The sequence below is a fragment of the Zerene cesonia genome, chromosome 23, assembly GCF_012273895.1.
Source record: "Zerene cesonia ecotype Mississippi chromosome 23, Zerene_cesonia_1.1, whole genome shotgun sequence".
NCBI classification, from domain to species: Eukaryota; Metazoa; Arthropoda; class Insecta; order Lepidoptera; family Pieridae; genus Zerene; species Zerene cesonia.
The window spans coordinates 1212732-1231712 of record NC_052124.1 but is presented as its reverse complement, the minus strand read 5'-3'; the positions used below and the strand labels follow the sequence as shown (position 1 = coordinate 1231712).

General features: G+C 31.8%; 1 protein-coding gene across 1 annotated transcript; it reads left to right on the top strand.

Annotated features, from left to right (window-relative positions):
- The first annotated feature begins 3317 nt into the window (after positions 1–3317).
- On the top strand, positions 3318–18750 carry LOC119836252 (cuticle protein 16.8-like). Its single transcript, XM_038361531.1, has 5 exons — positions 3318–3471; positions 16918–17110; positions 17697–17897; positions 18439–18604; positions 18695–18750. The coding sequence occupies exons 2-4, from the start codon at positions 16918–16920 to the stop codon at positions 18600–18602; spliced, it is 558 nt and encodes a 185-aa protein (XP_038217459.1). The 5' UTR covers positions 3318–3471; the 3' UTR covers positions 18603–18604; positions 18695–18750.
- Positions 18751–18981: the final 231 nt, after the last annotated feature.

The following is an 18981-nucleotide window of genomic DNA, read 5'->3' as shown; positions in this document are numbered from 1 at the left end:
ATATACGCCCCATATCCTTTTCCTTCCCTTCCCAGTCCTTTCCTTTATTCCTCTCGCCAATCCCTTCTTAATCCCTTCCCAAAGTGTCAGCAATCCATTTGTAGAGGCGTAAGGTCTGTAACGGACCTTATGCCTCTACGAATGTTCATGGGCGGTGGTAGCGCTTACCATCAGGCGACCCACCAGCTCCATTGCCGACTGTGACATAAAAAAAAAAGAAGAGAGAGAGATCAATTCATTGTAATAAAACAGTAACCAGACGGTTTCTGTGCATGGCCTCCAGGTCTCCCATTCAACGTACGAAACACATTAGCATGCTACTATGTCATCATATGTTTTCCTTTGGGATGTGGTACTTCCGCATTAAAACGCTAAAACCGGGTGCTGAAACGCTTGTAACTTTTCTGATTGTATATTTGTATGTGCATCAATCATGTTAAAAAAAAACGAAAAAAAAATGATTTGTGCAACATAAAGTTCATCTAAGCAGTGGTGGCTCAGTGGTGAGAACCTCGGACTTCAAAATCGATAAGTCGGGGTTCGAGACCGGGCAGAGCGTGCAGGAAATAAAATGATTTTTCAATTTATCGGCACATGTGAATAACATCACCACTGCCTAAAACGGTGAAGGAAAACATCGTGAGCAAACCGGCATGTCCAAGAATCAAAAGTTCGACGACATGTGACATCTGCCAACCCGCACTTGGCCAGCGTGGTGGATTATGGGCTGAACCCTCACAGGAGGCCTGCTGGGACAGCAGTGGGAACGTGTATGGGCTGATGATGAATAGGCTACATTTTATTTGAAAAACACATTTTTTAGTGGTGGCTAATATATATTCATACAGCGCCACCTACTTACCGATATAATGGCGGCACGATTATTAAAAGATATTCAATTGTCATTGTTGACTACTCCAAGTGTGCTGTGTATTTTATTGCTATATTAAATAATTTTTATTATTTTTTACGCCGATAGCTCTTAAAAGGGATGCCTGGAATATTATTCTAAAGATTAATTATTATTATAAAGGCTAGGTTTTTACACGCTTTTTATTAGCTTCACCTGTATGTTTGTTTGTAACCAACTTCTTTGGGCGCGATTTTGACCCACTTTAAACGGCCAGATTTCGTTCAAACTTTGTAGATTTATTGAGGACCGATGACAATACACTAATTTGATAAAATTATTCCATTTTTCAATTTGCAAAATATGATAAAAGCGAAGTTTTTTAGTTTTTTTAAACTATTATAATATATTATTTCATTACACCGAAGCAATGGTGATGACATCCTTAATTACAAATATAACTTTGTAATATTACATGTAAGCGTGGTTTTAACTGAGGTATCATTTAATAAGTCTTCAAAAATTAAAATAGAGGTTTCTAAATTTGTTTTTGCTTCTAGAATCATAGAAATTGTCGTACAGCCTCTTCTTCGAAAATCGATCGAATCGAAGTACCCATAAAATATAGCTTTGTATACTCATTCTATAAAAATATTCTGTCTTCAAAAATTTAGAATTCAATTGTGTATTCGAGAAAGTTCCGTCCGCATAAATTAAATAAACAATGTTAGTATTAATCCATCATATTATAATTATTGGTCTGGAATATTGGCTTAATAAGAAGATAAATATTATTTTTCATTCTTCTATTATGTAGTATCTTAATAATTGCTTTACATAAAGTTACAGGCGCGATTAATTAGATATAGAAAGTACTTATTATATTAATTCAAATTCAAATTAGTCAGCAAAATTTTTTATTAAAGTAAATAAAGTTTATCAACGCTAAAAAGGAATAAGTAATTATTATTATTATGACATTAGGTACATTGCCTATTGCAATTTTTAATTCATGCCATCTATTGACATAGCTAAGATGTTATTGACGATTGCAGATTGTAATAGTCTAGCTGCGCCGCGCGGTTTCACCCGCGTAAGTCCGTATCCCGTAGGAATATCGGGATTAAAAGTTGCCTATATGTTATTCCAGTTGTCCAGCTGTCTACGTACCAAATTTAATTGCAATCGGTTCAGTAGTCTTTGCGTGAAAGAGCAACAAACACAAACACATCCGTACAAACTTTCGCATTTATAATATTAGTAGGATTATAATATTAGTATGATAGGATTAGTAGGATAGTAGGATAGGGTATACGTATTGTATCAAACAATAAATCGCTTTGAGAATCGAATTTGTCATACAAAAAATCGTATATGAACACAACCGTCAACGACGGTCGGTGATGCCGGCTTCTCGCTCGCTCTGCGCCGCGCCTTTTAGATGCTTAAGAATCTTATCGTGATTTTAAACTATTCGTCCAAATTACTTAGTGTAAAAGACAAAGTTTATCTACATTCAATACGTGAAGTGATAGAAGTATCAATTTTCATAAAAGTTCCATAAATATTCTAAAATGTGCATTGTTAAATAATATCCAATTAAATTGTTTGTTTGGTTAACTTTTTTGATCATAGTGACTTACACATAAAATATAGATATATGCTGTCTCGGACTTTTATATAGAACTATTTAAGGCAAATAATCGTACAGTAATTATCTTTGTGCAATTCCAACGATTAGGCCAGCGCACGCCAATATAGCTCTCAGAGGGCTCATTGTTTCCGACTTATTTGTCAGTTGTCGTTATATCACCAAATTATAAAAATTCCTTTAAATTTTAACTCATTATGTTATTCTGACATCAAAGCTATATTACTACAAAGTTTCATGAAAATCCGTTCAGTAGTTTTTGCGTGAAAGAGCAACAAACGCACATACATCCTTACAAACTATCGCATTTATAATATTAGCAGGAAGTAGGATTATAATATTAGTAGGATTAATAGGATTAGGAACTTATTAATTTGAAACAATAAATGTGAAAAATTGCATAAATAGGTAATACAGATAAGGAATACTTCATATAATGTTATTAAATTATTTTACAAATTAAAGTTTAAGGAAATGGTTTTAAATGTAATATGAATTCTTATTTATTAAAACTTATGATTATACTCACTATCTAATAATATATAACTAATTAATAATAACTTAATAAATAACTAATATTTAATGCTATAGGTGGTTAAATGTCAGTGTTCTTCAATATTAAGTTTTATTTTTAAAACAACGCCCTCTAGTATTACAAACAAGAATCACCAATTAAAATGTAATAAAAAATACTGCTATACTATAACTTGATGATTGACTCTGATTATAAAAAAAATACGATTATCGAAACAAATCCAGTATGATATAAACCGCCTAAAAATAACGCTTTGACAATAATTACTTATTATAATAAGACCAAAAATCTTTCTATACCGCCAATATTCGATTGGTGCATTACAAGACTGTCTCATTCGTTCTATCTCATTCCATTTACCAACTCAGACTAGTTTACCTTCACTTAGTGTGTGTTGTGATTCTTAACGTGCTGTTCGCGGGTATTCCTTCGAATGTAAGTCTTATAAAAATTAGATAAATAATTGTGTGAAAGCGTATTGTAATTAAAATCTGTGTCGCCTTATTGTTGTGCATTCGAAATATTATTTATCTGTGCTTCGCTTTCGGTTCTTTATTTGAATTTTCGAATAGTCTTTTGATTTAATCTTATTTTGTCATGTTCTAACTTCTGCATGTGAATGGCTGCAGTTGTGTTTTGTTTCATTAAAATGATATTTTCTAAAATTTGTTTATATTGAAAACAAATTTGTTTTGGATTCAATTTTTATTATATTATGTCGATTACAAATAGTAAATAATATATCTTATTAATAGTTTAAATAGACGTTAGTTTAAATTCGTAATAATATTTCTATTTTAATAATTATATACTTTGTTTGCCGAAAATTTTTATGCATATCAACCTAAATATGGATTATGATGGTATAACTGTAAATATTTAAACTATTTATAAAGGTTATGTTTTGATATGTTGTACCTCGTTATTAAGATTTCAGATCATGATTATCAGCCCAAACTAATTGTTTCCTCTCTCAGGGACGCAGGCCTCCTATGAGAGTCCATGCCAGATTCAAGTGTATCATGTGGACGAATTTTTAATCCTTGGACATGTCGGTTTCCTTAAGACGTTTTCTTTCACCGAGCAGATAAATTGATAAATCTATTTAATTTTTGCACACCCGACGTTTCGTTTGAAGTCCGAAGTTCTCACCACTGAGCCAACGCTTAACGTATAAAAATTTACACAACCCGTCCTTGCGATTGAATTTAAAAGGCAGTAATAAAATATTTCAATTACATTATTAAACAATAATTAACGAAAACAGATTTAATGTGTCTTTAACAAGTAATTGCCTTCCTGATTCCAACTAGAGCGAAACATTTAATTAACCCATCCGGTAACTAAACACGCCATATCCTGGTCGCTTCTGCTGTTAATAAAATAATAACCAGTTAGCCTCTGGTCTTATTATAAGTGATAATATTTCTAATCTCATCACTCCTGACGTTTATGGCATTTTTTAATAGTTTGTGTGTCTAACCTAACCTACCAAAATGCTAAACCATGAGGATTGCAATTTGTGACTGTAGAAACTGTTTTTGGATAAATGTAGGTCATTGACTGACTGTTGACGTAGCTCGCTTACTATAACTATGAACTGTGCTTTTTAGCGGTCTATTACCTTCGTTGTCATCCATGTAATTAGAAATAAATCGGTCAAGAGCGAGTCGTACTCTCGACACTAAGGGTTCCGTACAAATAAGCTAAATAGCAATTGTAGAAGAGTTGGTCACCCATCCAATTTATGACCGTGCCATTGCTTAAAGTCGAATTTTTATAATTTGTTTAATAGCGAACTCCAAGCAGTAAGGTACCGTTTTATTCAGTATCCGGAACCCTAAAAACCTAGATTGAGGTAGAGGGTTTTCAAATCACACTAGGCTACTTATTGAAAATAGATTTTAGATATTAGAATTTTAAATGAGATATTGCAGTAAGAGAACTTTTTCAGGCTTTTAACTGCAACATAATTTCTTATTTCGATACATTTAACTTATATATAGTACTAACTGCGCCCTGCGGTTTCACACGCGTAAGCCCGTATCTCATAGGAATATCGGGATAAAAAGTTGCCTATATATTATTCCAGTTGTCCAGCTGTCTACCTACCAAATTTCATTGCAATCGGTTCGGTAGTTTTTGCGTGATAGAGCAACAAACACACACACATCCTTACAAACATTCGCATTTCTAATATTAGTAGGATTATGTTATCTGTGGTTATATATTGTTTCAGGTATTCATTATGACATTTTTATAAGAAACCAACAATAATCCACGTACATTTTTTTTAAAAGTGCACTTGAATCATGACTTCATCTACTTTTTTCTAACCATTATAATCTTACCATAATGTTTGTTTATCACCCAAATTCGTGAGCGGATTCGGACGATTTATTTCTTGCTTTCTTATACTTTTCATTCGAAAACCGTGCGAGTAAAGCCACGCTCTGTAATAAACTGTCATTAATACGAGCTCCTTTTAAGCTCCCCATACTCTCCGCATAAGCTCCTTTGTGAAAAATTAGACACTTCTTAATCTATAACAAATTGTAACTACAAAGATGCTCTAAGGTGTTACAAGAACTAAAAAAAATAATAAAGGAAAAGAAACACTATCTTTAGTGTCAGGAGGTTGCATTGTACGGACCTTTCTCATTATATTATTAAATTGACTCCTAGTATGTACTAGAATGTTCTAGCCTTATAAAATTAGCAAATAGACGATCGATGATAATTAAACAAGTTAGCAAAAAGTACTAAAATAGATCATTAGGTAACAATATTTCTAAACGAGTATGGAATTTTCATTGCATTTTGCAATTTGCCCTTATTTCTGGCACATTTTATATCATTAGGGTAATGAAATGACATACCATCTATTTATAATATGTCATAAACATTTCTTATAGTTAATATAGGTATACAAAACATATATTAATTATTATCACAAGTATATCGATAAAAATTTTCCTTATAAACACTATGCTTTTAAACTAACGTAATGTAATAGTTATGACAAGCAATAATTAATAAGTAAAGTACATCCTAAATATAATAATCATTACAAGGAACAAATGTAAATCTATACTAATATTATAAATTGGAAAGATTTGTATGTAAATAATGTGTGACAGGCTGTATACGTATCACAGACGAAGCCCGGGAGAACCTACCCCGGTTCTCCCGGTACAATATATTATGCGATTTAACAATTTATAATACATAATATCCTCAATATTACCATAGACAAATGAAGCTCTGAATTCCGCCATTTAATCAATTACGTGCAAATGATCAAATTGTTCAATCTTTTATCGATTCAATGAGCATTTCGCAATAGATTAGTATCATTGAATTAAGCGCCAAAGTTATAATTCGCAATCTATATTGCTAAGTATTGCATGACCGTTTATATAATCTGACCTGATGTTATGAGTGTTTTAACAAATGTAGACCTTTAGTATTTAATTTCAGTGGTGATAATGGCCTACATTCTATCTCCGAGTCTAGATTTCATCAAGATCCGTCCGGCAGGTTCGGTGTGATTGAGATTGGAGAGATATTATAATATTTGTTTTAAATTCATAAATTTTTATATCATGATCAGTAAAAAGCCTATTTTCATATTTCACTCAGTGGAGATACAGCTTTGGTAATGGCGAAACATTTTCTAAAATCGGTTTTATTCGTTTCTGTGGAAGCATCACAAACAAATATACAATAATACAAATGTCTTCTAATGATATTAGTTTAAATATTTTTTTAAATTACCTATATAGAGTACTAGCTGCGCCCCGCGTTTTCACCCACGTAAGTTCGTATCCTGTAGGAATATCGGGATAAAAAGCCTATATGTTATTCCAGTTGTCCAGCTGTCTACGTACCAAATTTCATTGCAATCGGTTCCACCAACTTTCGCATTTATAATATTAGTGGGATCTTATTATCTCTATACATTACTACTATATCTATATCTATCTATACACAAGTTGTAATATACAAATACAAGATTTCAAAATCTATGACCTTTCATCCAATTTAATAGCACATATACTATAATTCGTACGTTAGTCAAGGTTGAACAAGGTGAGTTATTACTAATGAGTATTAAATTCACGCTGTTTACCTACAGAGAAAATTAAATCTCAAAGGTCCCATCTATCATCACATATACATTGTTTTAGCTTATCATTTTGAGTCTCTTTTCTCTTTACTTTCTAAGTATAGGTCTATTAACAGGCAAAGAACTAAAACTAAAACTGAGAGAAATTTTTATTTACCTGATGATTATATTTAATAAGGTAATATTTAGAATTTCAACATTATAATACATTTATATTAATAAACGTTATTTTCCTGACAGTTCGAGGTCTAGAACTTTCGATAATAATCCAATTTGCATGATGAAATCCCGAAGGATGTTGTATGAAATCGCGAATGTGTGAAAGACTTCTAATAGCATGCATGATTATTGTAATTGTACCTTATTGCTTTCGCTTTAAGACCAGTATAAGTAGATCCCTGTTATATATACTAGCGTGCATGTAATAGAGTTAATTTTTTTAATTATGTTTTTATTTGCAATGTATTGATATTTGTTACGTATTTTGAATACAGAGCGATTGGATTTGAAATTTGCATTTAAATATATTGAGAAGATAGCGAAATAAACTTGAGACTAAAATGAATACAAGCAATATATTAAACCTCTTATATGTAAATCCTTAAGAAGTATTATTTTATTTAATCTCTAATAGGAGATTCTTGTTCAATTTTCATGTTTTGATATTACATAAACACTAAGATTGTCCGTGTACCCTAGCGTCGACAACTTTGCAGCGATGCCAGATTTTAGGCGTGTTTCGACTCTAAATATGAACATGTTTTGAATGTAATATTATGTTATCTGTGCTTTTGAATATATTATCAGTTCACATAGGCTGAACTACTAGTTCGAGAAACATCTATTAGACTATTGTTGAAGGCTTCCATATTATGTAACACATTTTCTTATTCCTGGTATAATTTAAATTGTAATCACTACAACTTACGTTTAATTTATTCATACAATACACTACCTATAAATACGATTCTATTTTTATTTTATAATTTTGGTCTCCTAATAAAATCCACTAACTGGTATTTGGTTATAATCCTTGTATGACTCTTTAGGTTGCGATTAATTCATAATTATCACAGGCCCATAGTTGTTCCTACTGAAAGACAGAATTAAGTTGTGACGGATATAAAGTTCAAATATTATATAGTTAAAACTTTAAATTTATTTCGTATTAACTCTATATTATGTGATATATGATATTATATTAAAATTAACTTCAAAAACAATTATGCATTTCCTAATTTTTTTTAAGTAACATAAAATTTAGCCTGGATTTTTTTAAATGTAAATTTAGGCAAAATATCTTAGTGTATTAAAAAAAAAACATTTTTGAGGTTTTTAGTTTACGTTTCTTATCGTTACCGTCGGTTCTTGTTATTCCCTTAAAAAATAAATTCACCATGTTCATACTGGATTTAGCGCTAGAAAACTCTGGCTAACCAACAGCTATGGCTATTGAGAAAGCTTATAAACAAACAAATATAATATAACGATTTTGCAACGCGACACCGCTACCACATTTGGCGAGATGACATTACCGACCAAACATAGATGTACTGACCTACTTTTTATTAACACATAGTTTTTGGTAACGGATATGACAATTGTGACTTGTAGGCGATATAAACATTTACATTTGTTCGTTGGAAAATGTAAAAAATTGTCATGCGGCGGGATTCGAATTTTATTCTAAAGAATGTTTCTTATACCATACCGGGGCGACGCCTCACCACTTAGTCAGTCATGTGTTATAATGGAATTCTTTATTTTTTTTGTGTTTGTTATCTCATAGCTTTTTACTGGGTAAACCGATTTTTACGATTCTTTTTTTGTTGAAATCTGGTGCCTTCCACGTGATCCTATTTCAATGCGGCTAGATATTACCATTTAATTTATAATTGTAGACTTAAAACATGCATAATAATATCTTTAAAACATTAACTATGCTACATACAATATATATAACTAAGATGCTTTTAAACTGCATAATTGTAGACGTAAATGTATGATTGTTATTTAGTATCACGGTTGGTTTACTTATCAAAAGAAATATGACTTGGAGTCACTACGCATTTTCCTCTTATTTCAATCTTGCGAATTTCATATAATATTTATATTATAGATTATAAATCACACTTATTTGACCTCCTTTCTCGTAAACTTATTGTTTTAGTTCTAGATAATCATCTAGGTATATCAAATCTGTCATAGGTACGTAATATAATGATTGTGCAAGAAATATAGAGCTTGATGCTGCGCTATGACGCCGAAACATGAATAATGATCGTAGATAGTTTCTAATAAAAAAATGTTGTCATAATAAAAAGTTAAGCTTTTTAACAAAGTTGTACGTTTATTGAAAATTGTTTCCAATGACCCCTGTTCACAATTACCATGATTGATTGTACCACAGATAATATATACAGTTGAAAGCTGAAGACGAAATATGAACCGTCAAACAGCGCGACAACACTCTGTCGGGCGATAAGTGCGCGTTCTATCAGATAGTACTCTGATCAGATAATATTCTGAATTTTTATGTATGTACTTATTGGTATGTAGTATGAAAGAATTTTGAACGAAATACCTTTTATATGTAACCTTACCTACCTTAACCTATATATATTATACGTACCTTTTATATGTAAGTTTTTGCTTGCGTTTCAATTGTTTATCTAAATTCTAAATCATTCTCGAATAAAAAATGTTGATTAAACCGATTGACAAACTTAGAGCCACTCATTTCAAATGATTATCTTATTTTGATTTTTTGACGTATAAAATAGACGTATGTAAGCGTATGTTATCTTGAAGAGATAGACAAAACTAAATACGTACACAATAACAAATAACCAATAAATGGATAGCGAATAACATAAACTGTTAGAACAGCTTTATTTTTAGGTACCTCCTTCCTAGGCAAAAAATTGACTTCCTAGTCAAGAGATTAATTGAAGATTGACACATGCGCTCCGTGGAATGTTGATCGATTCACCAAAAAATTTAACGGTTTGTTTACGGAAGCGATGGGCATATGATGCAAGAATTTAAAACACTCAAGTTTAGAGGTGAGGTTCATTCGATTAGTCTTAGCGGATGAATCGCCCTCACCGCCCAACATTTGAGTCACTCTATTGTTTCTGGATAACGAAGGTGTGAATCCAATGACAAATTCTTTGCTTAATTATCTCTATAATTTATTAATATTATGCTAGGTTTGATGAATGATTGTTTTGTAAAACATTCGGGTAAAATATGTCAAGTTTATTTCAATATTTTGCCGGAATATCCACTTGGGAATCTCGTACATAACCAACAATAAAAAATAATCAGTAAACAACTGTTATAATAAAAAAATTCTGCTCACGAAAACAGAAAAAATTTCGATATTCGTACAGCATAATTAATTCTCTTAATAAATAGGAAGATTTCTAGGCGCCTTAAGTAACCGCTAAAACGAATATTTTTGGTATTAGTTACCGAAGCTTGAGAAAATCATGTTGCGGTTAAAGCCTAGTCTATATTTCAATCACATTCGATAGTTGTACATTCAGAATCATTGAAGCGTGAAGAATATTAATATCATGTGAACGAAGGACAACTGAGTCTCGTTAATTTATCAGATTTAGGTACGTAATTCAAACATGGAATTTCAATTTATTTTGGATTCGATACCGGCCCATATTAATTTTTATTATTTAGAGTTGATGTCCAAAATGCTTAGATATTTTATAGTCTTATTTTCGATTTAGGTCCAAGATCATAACCTCAAAACCACTCTACACTTATTTTGATTGAAATGCATTAATTTAGGTTTTCACTGTTGCTTATAATTCAGTAGGATGTTTTATATATACATTTTAATGACAAATATAAGATTCAACGTCTCTGTAATAACATACTATAAAGTCTATGACTAAACTATACGATTTAAGGTCTTTATAAATTCGTTTAATCTAGACTATCTTAAATCTTACTTACTTCTAATCTTACACTTACACACACACATTCATACAAACTTTCGCATTTATATTAGTAGATTAGTAGGAAGTAAGTATGATAGATTGACTTTATCAAAGAGCAATTCAAAGTTAGCAATTCAGACCAATTGTGTTGCAGTTGCGAGAGATGTGGGTCAAAGTCTTGATGAAAGTGATAGTCCCCGGTCAAGGTCACATTAAACTGACCACTTCTACTTCGTATTATAGCGTTATTTTTTATGTCATAGTGGGCAACGGGCCGGTGGTTCGCCTGATGGCGATCACCACCTCCCATGAATATTTGAAGAGGCAGTGCTTATGCGGATGCGCTTCCCGATTTTAAAGGAAAGGGATAAGGAAAGGATTGACGACTGTAAAGAAAGGGTGAAGGAAAGGAAACGAGCTGGTCCAATTTGTGCCGATGCATGCTCGTTACAAATAATAAATTGTTGGGTGCTTAGTGTCTACTAAAAATTAATTTATGCGTAATTACCGTTTCAACTTATCATTTATTGTCTTAATAAGAAACTTAAGAGTATCACTACATAGTATAAAACAAAGTCGCTTTCTCTGTGCTTATGTCCCTATGTATGCTTAAATCTTTAAAACTACGCAACGGATTTTGATGCGTTTTTTTTGAATACATAGAGTGATTTTAGAGGAAGGTTTATACATATATGATAACATCTATAAATTTAACGCGTGCGAAGCCGCGGGCAAAGGCTAGTTTATTATAATTTATTTACAATAGTTGTTCTAAAACTTTATCGAGAGCGCGGATCGTTTGTTGAATGTTAAATTGAATTTTCATGATTGAATCATGGCTTCCGAAGATTGACCCACACAAACATACACATAAACTTTACCTCTTTATAACATGTGTAAATATTCTAGTTCTGTAATCTTATATCTTTAAACGAGCAATTCTTGTATATATATATACATATAATTGGAATCTCGGAATCGGCTCCAACGATTTTCATGAAATTTAGTATATAGGGGGTTTCGGGAGCGATAAATCGATCGAGCTAGGAATTTTTTTTAGAAAATGTCATATTCATGTTTTATTCGTGTTTTATCAATTTATTATGACATTAATTTTTTCTTTAAATAACCAGTTCATATTTTTTTATTATTCTGTCGGTAAGATCGAAAATATTATTCATATTTCATCATTTTATTAGTATGTAATTCGTATTTAAATATAATTTCCAAAAAACACAATTTATAAAAAAACAAAAAAAATACCGTGCAAAGCTCGATCATCCAGGTAGGTACTATTATGTTATCTGTACTATAGTTAACCTTTTAAATTGAACATTTACGAATTATAATGCATCTATTATCAAAGCCAATGTAATTCAGTCGCACTAAATTACCCAAGTATCGTGAGATGCCGGTCAAGGTCTCGATGAAAGTGATAGTACCTGGTCAAGGCTGAAAGAACTGACCACTTTTACTTGTTTGTACTTGTTCAATTCAATGGTACTGATTAGAATGTTTTGCTATTTTGAATAATGTATTATTTTAAGTAGTGTAATGAAAGTCATTGGAGTAAAGATAATCATCATCAGCCCATAAATGTTCCCACGCTGGGACACAGGCCTCCTATGAGGGTTCAGGCCATAATCCACCAAGTGCGGGTTGGCAGATGTCACATGTCGTCGAACTTTTGGTTCTTGGACATGCCGGTTTCCTCACGATGTTTTCCTTCACCGTTTTAAGCAGTGGTGATGTTACACATGCGCTGATAAATTGAAAAATTTATTTCCTGCACGCTTGCCTGGTCTCGAACCCTGACTTGTCGATTTTAAGTCCAAGGTCCTCGCCACTGAGCCACTACTGTGTTGGTGATCTCATTTTAACCAATAAGATATAATTACATTCTTGTGTAAATATTAAAAAAAATGATGCTTTCATCCATATTAAAAAAAAAAACGCGTTTATAACATTATTAGGATTCGTTCTTGTGTAAATATAGACCTTTTGTGTTATCACAAATAATAGATTTTTCTTCCGACCTCGGTGGATTCATGTTATATGCTAAATTCTATTTTTATGAAACATATGTCAAAATTCTTGGAGGAAAATGAAGATTTTAACAGGTCAGTTCCATAGAAATGTTACATTACAAAAGATATTAGCTAGCTTCGGTATAGTTGTTTGGGCTGTGCGTTGATTGACCAGTCGATCGTTTTATATATTAGTAGCTTTAGCCCACGGTTTAGCACGCGTTAATTCGGGGTCGTTTAATAGATGATATTATACATATAAACCTTCCTCTTGAATCACTGTATTTATTAAAAAAAGACCCCATCAAAATCCGTGGCGTAATTTTAAAGATTTCAGCATACATAGGGACAGAGAAAGCGACTTTTTATACTATGTAGTGAAGTCTGGATGGTGATTAGTCTAAAAAATACTTGAGTTTGAACTTAAACGAAGTTTTTTGATCTTTAACTCCGACTCTAACGGTCAACTAAGATCCGAATATAAGAAGATTTGTAATATATTTGACCCTCAATGCCTATCGATTTATCAAATTACAACTTTAGCAGAAGGTCACTGTACTTTTACTTTATAATAAGGAAGGCGTTACAATACCTACGTCAGAAGTATTGCAACAATGTGTTTTAGCTGGCAACACTCAAATATTTTTATCTGTGTAAACGCAACAAGTTTATTAACATAAACATAAAAAAATTACTCATAATTTTCATAATAAACTTATGTTAATTTTTCTTAATAAATAATTTTAAATGCGTATATTGTTTTATAAAAAAATTCGTTCATATTTACCTACTTACAATATAATAAAGTTTGATAAAAATAAATTTTTGTAGTAGGCAGTTTTGTAATATGTAAATTATTAAATATTTGCTTAGATTAAAATATACACGATCAGCCAAGAATCAGACCGTCTCTTTCAATAATGAACTAAAATATGAAACCAGTAAACTTTCAGTTTCAACATTCGGGCGACTTAAAACTAAATTTTATATACTTTTCTAATATAATAGAATAGAGATAATTAAGAAAAGTATATAAAATTTATTATATACTTTTCATTTATTACACACTTTATGTTTTAATTAACAGCAATTTTCGAGTATTCAATAATGATATTGATGTTTTATTATAAGGAAAATTAAAACAATAAAAGGATTAAAAATACTTTTAATAATAAAGTACGGTATAATTTATGTTTTTAGCATGATGAGATTTTAGAGTCGTGATCATCGGACTTATAACATGATGTCACCTCTATACAAGATAATAAATACTAAATTTTATGCGCAACATGGGTTTTTCTGGAAAATTATAATGTTTTCAACACGTTTAATAATAAGAAGAAACGTTGATATTTATGGGATATTGTTTTGAACGCAATCTTGCGGTTAATTTATCTTTATCTTCAAATTGTATCCTGCTTCTTGATGGCAAGTAATTTGTAATTATTTCCTTGCGGTCGATAAAAAGATAGACATGAAACTTATCTATATAATAGAGAGATATTTCTATATCTATGAGGTAATAGACAGGATGGTAAGGGTACCATTATTGCTATGTCTTCTTTGGCTACAGTCCAATAGAGAATGATGTGAAGGCAATTCGGCTTATATTTATTTTAAAGTTAAATTAAATGGAGATATAATATAGTGAAAGTTTTATCAAATTGACAAATGCTATCAGTTATTATATAATTTTTACCAACGTTCCCAAAATCTAAAAGGTTTCTCAATTTGACTGAATTTTTATTTATTCCGCGGCCTTTCAACTCAAACACATAAACAATTACGTCAATTAATTGATCGTCAATTCTTGCTTGATAGGAAATTTTTCCTATTTTAGAATGATGTGTGGCACTTCCCTTTAAGGACGTCAGTGACTTTTTTGTAGGAGAGAATAATTTTATATCAATGAGGTGTATTGCAAACATTTGATTGATGTTTGTTTATATACGAATTTTTCTTATATTAGAACTATGAAGGGAAATGTATAAAAGTGTGTAAATCAAATGGTTATTTCTGTACACGTTTTGCGGTCAGTTAGCATTTATCTAGAAATATTAAAGTTGAACTTTTAACATACAATCTATTGATCCTCTATAAGTCACGGATGATCTTTAGGGTCACTTGCGATGGGGTCATTAAATATGCGTATTGTTATTATTTACTACGTTTTTAATAATAACAATACCCATATTTTTAATAATAGAAAAAATTATAATAGGAATGACCTAAACGTTATCTTCCTTTTTTTTAAATTAAAAGTTCAGTATCGAAAGCTTAAATCATTAACAAACCACTTCAAATAGATTCATTCATTGATGCAATGGATCGAATAGTTCTTGATTTTCGCTGGTTCAAACCAATAAACTTTATTGTACTTTCTAAGAAATATCGACAATAATTGCGTAGCAACGGCGCTTTTTACCCATGTCAAGATTAAATCAGACTTAAGTTTAACCTTTATTGCATAAAATTATAAAATCAAGCTAATAATGAATTTTAACAAAAACTAAACCGCCCACAAACAACTTTCAAATTAAAAAATAATCATCTAAATCAGTTCGTCCAGTCGAAAGTTTTGAGGTAACAAATAGAAATAAATGGTAAAATAGAGAATCTCCTCCTTTTTGAAATCGGTTGAAAATAAGTTCATAATAAAATGAAAATATTTTCTGACATAAACGCGTTCAAAAACGTTTCAATTATTAATGTATCAAATAATAGAAGATATAAGTTTGTTACAAATATTTGAATGATACTATCATACATTTATTTGTTATTTAGTGGCTTACCAACAACCGGAACGTCGACGCAACCTAAAGGTCGTTTCAACCTGTTCCAATCACATTCCATGATGCGTAGACATGCGCCTCATCATTTGTTAAACGGATAAGCACAGATAAATAATATTTTTCTTCCACAGATTACATAATTTGTTAATAGTTAATTTTTTTAAGTGCACAGAGCAAAATATATATAAATGTACGCATTTATATATATTTTACTCTGTGAATGAATTTTAATCATCTTAAAGTTCTCGTTGATTTAATAAAGGACTTAAATATAAACTAATGAAAAAATTTTAAACTGTCTTTATGAATAATTTTTATAAATGTGGGTTTGGAATATCGTTTCTACAATCTAAAAATAAACGAAAAATTTCAAAGTTTTTTTTTGTATCTCTACAGTGCCTTTTAAAATTCTTTAAATTAATGAGCCTGTTTATTTGTAAGCGTCATTTGTTTGAAAGTCAATATGTACAGTACTTATAAGTTATAACATTCTCAATGAACTTCTTTTTCTATTAGACTAAATCTTAGAGCTCTATGTGCACAACCCTGGCTGACAAGGCGCCGACCTTAGCAGGCGTGCTTTCATTTAAGATTATGTTCTCAAAGGTTTTGATAAACAGAAATGACCCCTATAGCCGCTATAGCCGAGCATGGTTAGGGTTGTAAACACAAAGTTTTTAAAAAAATAAAACAAACTTTTTCTACGCCGTGATGTTTTAAGGAGTTATGTGAAATGTTGCACTTTAACTGTAATTTTTTTTAGTGTCTCTTATAATTTATTTGCTACCTATGTCACTGTTATAAAATCTTGATAAGAAAACTGTATTATTTTTATTCATTAGATATTCTAAGAAACCTGCATCATTATGCGTATGAAAAATTGACAACCAATAGATTTTCAAAGAGATTAATTATTTCTTTGTGTATCAACTGCGCTACAATATTTTCTCATTAACCTGTATCATTTCCAGATGCTACTAAACTTGCTGGTACTCACAGCCTGCGTGGCTCTGACCAGCTGCGACGTGTCCCACTTACTAGAGGAGACCACAACGTTACCCCCACCACCGAAGCCATATGCATTCTCGTATACTGCTGGTCGGTATCCAGGGCACACAGATCGGCAGCATGCTGAAGTCAGCGATGGAAGTGGAGTTGTGAGAGGTATGTATGGGGTTTGTCTTTATTCAGAACTAGAATGACAGTCTGAAATGAGATATCAGCGGTAGGTATGTTTTGCTGAATTGGATGTTTTCTGTCAGACGCGTTGTGTAGGTACAGGTGATTAAAATAAAACATTATTTATTGTCAAGCATTCCACTTCTTAAACGGGTTTTGTATTTCGGCTCTTGCATACCTGCCTGAATCTAGTTTTTACTCCTTTATACGTGAAATATTTTACCCGTTTGACCTTTACAAAATATTTGCGTATATTTTGTTAAAATATAAAGCGACACAGTTTCTCTTAATTTTATGTTAAGATAAGTATATTTTTAAACTACAATTTTGAGGAATATCCTACCAGTTATTAATCTAAAATCACAAAATATTATCTACTATACATTTCATAATATATCGAACAATACGATGATCGTGTAAATTTACATTGAAATCGTTATATTTCTTGGAAAAAATCAATCGAATAAGATAACTATTAATCTCTCAATATACTCAATAAACGAGACTCCCACCCACCTCTACAATAGAGAAGGCTAAAATTTTGTTTTAACGTAATCCCATAACGTTTCAGGTACCTTCTCCTACGTGGATCCGCGCCAGAAGGTCCGGACTGTGGACTATGTAGCGGACAGGGAGGGCTTCCACCCCGTATTGAGCGACCCTCTCCCTGAACACCCCAGGGACTCGGAGTCTGTCGCTCAGGCTAAGGATAAACACTTCGCACTGTATGCCAAGATTGCGGAGGACCACGCTCAACACCCGCATCCTGATGGTGAGGGACAATAATCAGTTAGCCGTAACACTTTTGTGTGAGCTGGTTTGTGTATATAAAAATATACAATCTATCTGAGCACGATTTTGCAAGCATTTATTATGCTGTGCTTGTGGCCAGATATGGCTATGTGGTATTGATATAATTGATAGTTTAAATGTCATGATATCCGTCACAACTGCGATTTGAATCTGTGACAATTAATACTATAAACAATCCCCTTGGCACAATGCACAAATACCACCCCATCACGAGTATGATATTACAGAAATAATCTGCACTGCACAAATTGGTTGCGATTAACAGGGATTTTAGCGTCTAGTGACCATAAATATAAATCCTTACTTTTTAAGACCTTTTCTCCGATTTTAAATTTTCTAATCGAATTGTCCAAGTTTATTCAAAATAATTTTACAAATCGTTCATTTAGTTCCTAACCTAACCTAACCCCATGTAAAAAATCCGTCCCCATCTTCCTTAGCTTCTAACCAATCGAAATAGTACCAATAAATATTTCCAGAAACTATATAAATATTTCCAGAAACGTCCTTCCCCCGGCAATCCGAGGCTGTCGCAGCAGCGGCGGCAAAGCACGCCCAACTGTTCCGAGTGATAGCGGAACAGCACGCCAGGATCGCGGCGGAGCGGGAGGCGCTGCAACGGGAGGAGGAAGAAAAACAGCACTTACAGGACTTGTCGCAATAAATAACTTTACCATATGATGGCGATACCTTTTAGCCAACTTTTCTGTTGGAATATCTAAGAAATTATCCTTTTCGGGTATATAAGCAAAAATCCAAGAAATAATCCCTCAATGTCACTATGATATGATATGTTAAAAAACACAATCCAGTAAAAATATATAATAAATAATTAATAGTTGTCGAAAGAGCCATCATATAGTATTTATGTATGTATGTGTGTCATTACTGACTAGGCATTTAGGAAACATTTTTGACTCGGCAAACACCAAATAACACTTGGTCCGAAGACTTCATTTTTTTTTGATATTTTTTATTTTACTTCATCTTTGATAATTTAAAACGAGAAAAAAATAAAACATAGTTGTTGTTTTAATGTGACA